Source organism: Pelodiscus sinensis, chromosome 4 (genome assembly GCF_049634645.1).
Source record: "Pelodiscus sinensis isolate JC-2024 chromosome 4, ASM4963464v1, whole genome shotgun sequence".
Taxonomy (NCBI): domain Eukaryota; kingdom Metazoa; phylum Chordata; order Testudines; family Trionychidae; genus Pelodiscus; species Pelodiscus sinensis.
This window is the reverse complement of record NC_134714.1, coordinates 29141147-29150124: the sequence shown is the minus strand read 5'-3', so window position 1 is coordinate 29150124 and position 8978 is coordinate 29141147. Positions and strand designations below refer to the sequence as shown.

The window sequence follows — 8978 nt, the reverse complement described above, 5'->3', positions numbered from 1 at the left end:
GCTACCAGCAGACAACCCACCCATCTGCTCTTCATTTCAACTCTGGAGACAAGTCTATCTGCTTTTTTGGTAGTTCCCAAATAAATCAACTCTGTCTCTTCTTGGTGTTGCTATGATTCTCCTGCTTTTATTTTTTTTCTTGCTGCAAGTCTTCTTGTCTTCTCTTGATTGCAATCTTTTGTGAGTATGATGGAGGAGAGAGCCCTGACAGTTTGGCAAATTGACTATCAGCCATATCTAAAAACAGGATACTATTATTTCAAAATAATATTGAATATATTTTCCTTCTACACAAATATGTATTTGCCAGGCAGAATGATACATTTTACTGTAAGTTGAGAATACTTATAAAAATCAAATACAATAATAAACCTTGTCTTATTGTATGAGTAAGTCTGAACATTATCTAACCAGAGCCCATGAAAAAACAGGAGGTGAATACTAACAAGGTATTATTACTGGAGATGTCTTCCATCCTCCATTATAGACCTGGTGCCAAGTCCATTTATTTGAAGATAAATTCTTTGCTGGAGATTAATTTTAATTGAGCTTTTAAAAGCTTATAGTATAAAAGGAGTTTGCTGTGTATTTCATGAGATGCTTACACAAACATTTCTGAAAATTTGATCTCACTCAAAAACTTTTTGAGGTCTATTTTAAAATAGACCAGACATTGGATTTTGGAGGAAAAATGTAGGTGTGGGGTGTAAGGACAGTTCTGACGTAGGAGAGAAAGTGTTTATGAGAATGTCATACCAATAGTCCAGTTAGTTCAGTGTCCTGTCTTCCAACAGTGGCTAGTGCTACCAGATGCTTCAGAGGGAATGAACAGAACAGCACAATTTATAAAGCAAGGCAGTCCAAGATTTAGGGATACCCAGCGCATGGAATAATAGGTGTGTGATGGAGGAGTACTGACATTGTGGGAAAGAGGGGTATGATGGATCAGAGCTCTGCCATTGGGATCATGAATCCTATTGCTGGTGGTGGAGGAATCTACAATATGGGACATCTACAGTATGGGACAACTCTGATGGTTGGTTGGTTGTGCCTGCGTTGTGGGTGTGTGTGTGTGTGTGTGTGTGTAGAGCCAAAGAGCTCTCACACTGTGTGTGTATGCGTGTGTGTGTAGACAGCTAGAGAGCTCTCACATTGTGTGTGGGTGAAAGAGAGGTGGAGGAAAGAACTTGGACATAGCATATGAGGGTGTGTGACAAGAAGAGAGGCATGGCCGGTTTGTGATGGTGGAGTGCTCTGACGTTATCTGTATGTGGTTGTGAAGTGTGCGATGGAGGAGGGAGCCCTGTCACTGTGTGTGTATGTGTGTGAAGGGGAGATCGGAGGAGGAACGAGCCCTGAAATTGGGGAGAGGGGAGGCGAGAACTGTGACGGTGCGTAGGGGGAAGGAGGAAAGAGCCATAGCACAGTGTGTGAGTGAGAATGTGAGATGGAGGAGAGCTCTGACACGGCGGTGTGTAAGGGAGGAGAGCCCAGACCCCGCCGTGTGTGGGTGTACGATCGAGGAGAACCCAGTCATCGGGTGTGGGTGTGAATGAGATGGAGGAGGGCCCTGACACAGCGCTAGGTGAGGCAGGCGGAGCTCCGCTAGTGGCCGGCGGGGGTCACCTCTGTCCTGGAGCTTGATCCCTCCCATTCCGGGCTGACCTGCGACAAGGTAGCATCGGCGCCCCGGCCCGCATCCCCCGGCGCGTTCGGATATTGCCGCGTTCCGGCAGCTCTTTTGCCCCGCGAAGGCCGCGGTAGCGGCGCGTTGCCCCGGCGACCGGCTTCGCTGTGCTGGGGGCGGCTCCTGCTCTCAGTCGTTGAACGGCGGCTCTGCGCTTCGCTGGGGCCTCGCTGGAGAAGGGAGCGTAGCCGGGCGCCTGGGAAACCTCTGTCCTTCCCGAGGCCCATCCTGGGGCGATGGCACCGTACCCCCCTCACTGGTGACCTATCCGGGCGGATCACGCCCCCGGGGTGCGCTGAGGAGGCGGCCCAACCGCACGCGCAACTGCGCCCCATCCACCGCTCTTGGGGGACCTGCGGCAGAAGGGCGGACTGCCCCCACCTACCCGCTTAGGGGACTTGCCCCCATAGGCTCCCTTTACGTGGAGGCTGCACAAACAACTGCGCCCGATCCCTTCTGGGGGCGGCACCCGCGGGCTGGTGCCTCCTCCCCACAACCCTGAGGACAAGAGCATCGCTTGTACGTGGAGGAGAAAGTGGAAGCCACCCCTCCCCTCCTCCCCCGCCCCAGCAGGGCACGAGGAGCGAAGGGTAAGAAGGCTGGTGCCTGCCGCTCCCTGCAGACGCCGGAGGGAAGTGAAGCAGCTGAAGAAAGTTTCCTTCCAGGAGGTTGTGCTGAGAATGGAGTGATGCTCATAAAAAGGCAGAAGTGGGTTGTGCTGGTGCCGCATTGTGTTTACTGAGGCCCCTCCTGGGTGGTGGGGGCTCAGCAGCTTCGTATGAGGAAGAGTCAGTCACTGGTACTGCTCTACATTCAAGTGCATCGGTGGAAGGGGGTGTTTCACGGACTCCTCCCTTACTAAATGCAATGTGACGCTTGGATGGATCATGGTTTGCCAAGGGCTCTAGTTGTTACGTGCATCCGATAATCATCTCCAAAATGGATTTTAGTCAGAACAATTTATTTGGATACATAGAAGACCTTCAGGAACTTACTATTATAGAAAGGCCGGTACGCAGGAGTTTAAAGGTATATACTTAAAACCCTGAATGATGCTTTAAAATCCAGCAATTATTGCAGGCTTGTATTTGTGCATAGATTGCTGCACTGACCGTGTTCTTGCAGCACTCATTTTTAAAATTTGTTTTCACTTGTGGTGAAATTAACATCCTTGAATTCTGTTTAGTAGAGCCTTAATGTTTCTCGGTATATACAAAGTCTTAAGTAGGAAAAATGAAGAAAACTTAGTTGATGTTTAAAGTAACTTTCATATATTTTATATTAACTGTAAATGAAATATATATTGTAAGAATAACTGTTAGAACAGTATTGTATAAGAACCACTGACATATTTCTGGCTAAAGATTTACCTGATTGAATTAGAAACCTCATTTGCAATTTTAAGAATTAAATTCCCATTAACCATGTAATTGTTTCTGGAGGTTGGAAAAAGGGATTGTTACAAGACAATTGAAAAAAAGGAAATAGTAAGGTATTTTAAAATCATATTTTGTATTTCACACTTGACAGACACCAGAAGAAATAGAGAGATTGACAGTTGATGAAGAACTCAATGATATTGAAAGGGCTGTATATCTACTCAGGTATGTCCTAAAATATTGTTGTGCATGTGTACAACATCTAGTTTTTATTTTAGTTCCCTATTTCTATTTCCTTATGTTTTCTGTCTATAACATTTGTTGGTTTTATTCTTCTTACTATATGGATGATTATAAATAGAGGCAAGATAAAATAGGTGTCATTTGATCAACTTGCACATGTTGGCATTGGATAGGATACTCCTACAGATCTACAAGTGTTTCTTTGCTCAGTGAGTTCCTGATATGTGCCTTTGCCATTAATGAATTGTTTGTACTTCATTTCTCTCTCTCTCTCTCTCTCTTTTTTTTTTTTTTGCCCTGTAATTGGTTTTCCAAGGTTCACTGGACTGAATGTTGGTATTAAAGAGAGCAATCAGTGACTAACTTCATATTCACTCTATATGAGCAATGATTATGCTGATATGGAACAGAGTTGTTTGAGTTTGTTGCATGCTTCTGGGCAGTATAAAGAGGGGAATGTTGAGAGATCGGTCTTAAAATCCTAAGAAAATAATGTGTAACATATTATTTTAATATTAACCGTGCTCTTGTTCCTCATTTTATCCTCCTCTTCCAGTTCCCTAACCTATCTAGTTACTATTGCTTGTTTTAAATTATAATTGTTTCAAACCCAGAGCTCTTTTGACTCAACTGCAGATGTAATCTTTGAAGGGATAAGTGTTCTGAAGGATTTTGATTTGAATATACATTTTTATGTAATGCTCAGTAATTAGCAAGCCAGCTGCAAGCTTCCTCCCAAATTGTCTTTCTGCCATCTTTAGCGGTCTCTGAATCCATGCTTGCCTTACATGTTTTCAGTATGTTTTTTAGTTTCCTAATTGTTTTGGTTTGGTCTGCTTGGCAGTATTGATAGGCCAGCATTTTTGTCCATCTGCTGTACTTTTGGTAATAAATTTTGGCTACCGTTAATTTTTTTTAATGTTTAATGGTCTAATCATTAAAGGCCCGATTTTGCAATGGTTACTAATGCAATTTTATGACTAGTCCCATTAGGGTTGCCAACTTTCTAACCCCACAAATCCAAACACCCTTACCATGCTCCCTTCCCTGAGGCCCCACCCCATTCACTCCATCCTCCCTCTTTCTATAACTTGGTCTCCCATATCTTCACTCACTGGGCTGTGGCAGAAGGGGTGTGGGAGGGGGTGCAGGCTCTTGATGGGGGTACAGGCTCTAGGGTGGGGACGGGGATAAGGGGTTTAGAAGGTGGGGGGGGGCTCTGGGCTAAGGCCAAGGGGCTCACACTGCAGGAGGGAGCTCAAGGCTGGGGCAGGAAGCTGGGGTGCAGGCTCTGCAAGGAAGTTTGGGTGCAGGACAGGGTTCTGATCTGGAGCAGGACCTTGGGATATGGAAAAGAGCCTGGGTTGTGGGATTTGGGCAGGCAGTGCTATCTCAATTGGCTCTTGGTCGCCGGTGCTGAGGGGCGAAAACAGGTTCCCTGCCTGCCCTGGCTCTGTGCAGCTCCCAGAAGTGACCGACGTGTCCTAGGCAGAGGGACAGGCCATTCTTCACCGCTCCTATTGGTGGCAGTTCCCAGCCAATGGGAGCTGCGGAGTCGACACTCAGGGCAGGAGCAGTACATGTGGCTCCTGTGGGCACTCTAATGCCTACAGGTTAGCATGCTGGCCACTTCTGGGAGTTGCACAGAGCCAGTACAGGCAGGGAGCCTGCTTTAGCATCACTTCACTGCCGACTGGACTTTCTATAGTCTGGTCAGCAGTGCTGACTGGAGCTTCCAGGATCCTTGTTGACAGTGTGTTACAGTTGAAAACCAGATGCCTGGCATTTCTTTTAATCCTATTGACTCCAGTGGAAGTACAAGAGAATAGGGATCCGAGCTCTAGTTTGTAGTTATTCAGTGTTTTAGTTCATAACAATCACTAGGGTGTGTTTTTTCTGAATGATGGTGAATTTCTTCTTTTCCTGATTAAAGCTCTTGTTTCCAATACTATGTCATTATTGGAGCACTATCTGGGTAAAGGGTAAGAAAGAAGTTATCTTCATATCTTTCATTTTACTGGTTATTTTTCAATCTGGACTTGGACTCTTTCTGACTTTCTTTTCTCCTTTTCTGTGACCTGCCTAGCTGTTTGAGGATCAGGACCATGCTGTTTTTGCCTTGCAAAGAGGTTTGCATATTTGTCTCAGTGTGAAAACAACAAGGAGTCCCATGGCACCTTAAAGACTAACAGATTTATTTGGGCATAAGCTTTCATGGGGAAAAACATACATCTGAGAGAGTGCTTTTCACCCATGAAAGCTTATGCCCAGATATATCTGTTAGTCTTTAAGATTCCACAGGACTCCTTGTTGTTTTTGCAGCTAGAAACTAACGTGACTATCCCTCTGAGACTTATCTAAGTATAGTCATTTTATTGTTGAAAATAACTTTCATTTGTACTCGATAAGTGTTTTTATGAAATGGTTGCTTGTTATGATAAAACTGAGGTATGTGTATTGAAGCTTTTGTCATTTGATAGCTTGGAGAAAATTTCCCCTCATGCTCCATGAGATGTAAGTGGGGGGAAAAAGGGAGCTGGAAAGGCATTCGTCCTGTAGCAGAAATAGTATCCTCTCTATATCACATACTTTTGTCTCCAGTATTCTCATCTATTATATCACATTGCCCTCCCACCTATTCCTTTTTGCCAGTGATGTCAGCTTGTCACCAAGATGTTCATATACTTTTCCCTGTCAGCCCTTGTGCATAGCACTGATACCTATGAAAAAATGTAATCAATGTAGTGATGAGTTGAGTGCCAGATGGAGATAGTTGATGCCTTGTCTGTATATAATAATTTAATTATATATGTAAAATTATTATAATTGCATCCCTCTTGCCCTATCTTTTCTTTTGTCTACTTATCTTCTTAGGGCTGTAATCCTACAAACACATACGTTGATGCTTAACTGTAATAAAATGAGTAGTCCTTAAAGTAATAATGTGTTTATACATGGGGGGAGGGGAAGGTTGTGCGAAGAGTACAAAAGCACCTCCCATAGTCCTTCAAGTAAGCATGCTCCAGCCAACCAGGGGAAGGCAGGAGTGGCACACTGCCTGAGCCTCCCTCCCCCATGCTCTGGCTGGCCGGGGAAAGGCTGGGGCTGATTTCCTGCTTACTTGGGGAACTTTGGGGGGTGTATTCGCACACTTGCAGTCCACATTTACAAAAAAGGCATACAACCCACAGAAATTCCCGTGTATGGGCCTGTACAACACCTAGCGCTATAGGGCTCCAATCCTGCCTGAGGCATGTAGATGCTGCAGCAATATAAATATTTAATAATAATAAAAAGCACCTGAAAGTGAGAGTCATGTCTGAATCCTCACATTACATCACTTAGTGTCTTAAAACAAACTAACCTCGTATCACCACAATGGGTGGTTTGTATGTATGAATTTTTAAATTTTTTGCTAGATGCTAATGTAATTTTTGTTGTGCTTAGAGTTTCTCTGAGTTATTTTTCTTGTGTCCTTTGCTATGGTATCAGTAGTCTGCAGCTAGATGTTGTCATCTTTCTTGTGGAGAACAGTATTAACATTTCAGTTGTCTGAGAATTTTTGATACCTGTAGTACTTTATTTTTTCTTATTGAATTTCCCCCCATAATCTGTCTATGATAATGTCTTAATTCCTCAGCTTTCGTATCAAACTCATCAGTCAGTTCCTATTTTTTCTGGTCTTCCTCTACTTATTCGCTTCGCATTTTAGGCAGAACTGATAAGGGCAACATATGGGTCTTGAGGTGCAGAGCTGATGGAAGACTGTAAAGATGAACATTTATTTTTGAGGTGCAATTAATTGATAGATAGTAGGGCTGTCAGTTGACCTGCATTAATGCCTGCGATTAATGCAGGACAGGATTAACGAGTTAAAAAAATTAATGTGTTATCACAGATGTTAATACTGCGCTGCCCCTTTAAGGTGCCAAAACGGCACTTCAACGGGGCTCGGCTGTTGCAAAGCCCCTTTGTAGTGCCAGAGTGGTACTTCAAAGGGGCTTTGCCACAGTGGAGCTGGGGATCAGCTGGGAACTCCAGCTGATCTCTGGCTCCATGCAGCACTTCCCCATTGAAACTCCACCACAGCATTTCAAAGAGGGAATTGCAGGTGATTAATAACGATTAAAATTTTTGATCACTTGACAGCCCTACTAGACAGGGAACATAGGCAGGTATGTGGTCAATGAAAAATCGTCACACTTTTTAAAGACTACTTTAAGCACTGATCATGTGTGTGTGCACATTGCATAATACACTGGAGTTCCAATCCTTCATTGAAACCTTTAGATGCAACTGCAGGTCAAATAATACTGATCTACTTTTAGTGCTGTATTACTTTCATGAAGATGTTGTTTTATTTGTTTTCAATCACTGTCTGTGAACAGATTTTTGTTGACTCAGCAATACTGATATTTTTTTCTCTTTTCTCTTTTTCTTGATGTCAATTGTCTTGTTTTTTTCTAAAATTTTACATACATTTTTTTGCATGTAAATCCCCCACTACTCAAGTGACTTTTTAGAACAGTCAGATTTTGAAAAAATGAAATTCTGGTGTTTAATGGAATGTTTGAGAATTTCAGATTATTAGTGTTTGGAGAATTTGAATAACTGGTAATACTTGTATTTTTAGAGTAATACTTGAAAGGGAGCACGGCCTAGTGCATGGGTGAGGAAGCTTTTTTGGGTTGGGGGGTGCTGACTCATATTAAAATCAGTCAGGGGCTGCACACAAGTGAGAAACAAAAAATTAAAAAAAAATCTGACTTGTGAACACCTGCACATACAAACAAAAGCTCACCTGACGCCTGACTAAAAGGAGAGAGACACTTTCCACATTCCCCTCCACTAGGGGGCCCCAAGCTAGTAGATTTTGTGTGCTCCAGCCTTGCGGGGAGGCAGTAGGGGGCTGGGGCACCAGCGCGGACTCCCCAATGCTGGGTGGAGGGAAGCCCTGAGTATCAGGGGCTGGATCTAGGCAAGCCGGCGGCCGCATCTGGCCCCCAAGCCTTAGGTTACCCACCACTGGTGTAGTGGAATGACCTTCTGTCTCCAAATCAGAAAGTAATGAATTGTAACAATTTCTGGCACTGATCCCCATTTGTGACCTTGGGCAAGTCATTTAACTCCTCAATCTAAGTTTGTACTGGTGATGTTAAATATTAGTTAATTGAATAGTCAATTAACCTCATGAATTCTTATTGGTTAGTTGACTATTCTATAGTCCCCAAGGCAGGGCTGGCAGCCAGTGTGCTCTGGCCTTACTCCCGAGGAGCCCTCTGCCACTGCGCGCTACTGCCTCAGTATCAGAGACAGCAACACAGGGTGCCAGGCGAGAGCTAATCTGCAAGGGGAGCCAGTTTAAAAACCAGCTCCCCTCGCACAGGGCCGGACTAAGGGGTGGATGAGCCAAGCAGCTGCCTGGGGTGCCAACTCATGGGGGGCGCCTGATGGCAGCTGTAAGGGGTGTGCAGCAACCCATTGTCTAAGGGGGTCTGAGCTCCGGTCCGCCTGCACAGTTCCTAATACACTTTAAATGGAGAGCTGCAGTGGGGTAGATCCTGGACCCAGTGTCAGCCAGGACTGAGCTGGGCTGCTGGCTAGCCTGTTAACAAATTTACTGGCAAGGTGGGTGGGAGGGAAATGAGTGCAGTCTATAGCATTAACCT

General features: G+C 44.5%; 1 protein-coding gene across 2 annotated transcripts in view; it reads left to right on the top strand.

Annotated features, from left to right (window-relative positions):
• Positions 1-1770: 1770 nt before the first annotated feature.
• The window catches only part of PPP4R4 (protein phosphatase 4 regulatory subunit 4), a 151191-nt gene continuing 143983 nt past the window's right edge, over positions 1771-8978 (top strand). The window contains exons 1-2 of one of the 2 annotated variants that reach the window (XM_006133679.4): positions 1771-2716; positions 3218-3291. In XM_006133679.4, the coding sequence (XP_006133741.2) occupies positions 2627-2716; positions 3218-3291 (164 nt within the window). In that variant the 5' untranslated portion in view covers positions 1771-2626. Of the gene's footprint in view, positions 2717-3217; positions 3292-8978 lie in introns of those variants that run through there. The other variant, XM_025189915.2, reaches the window with a different exon arrangement.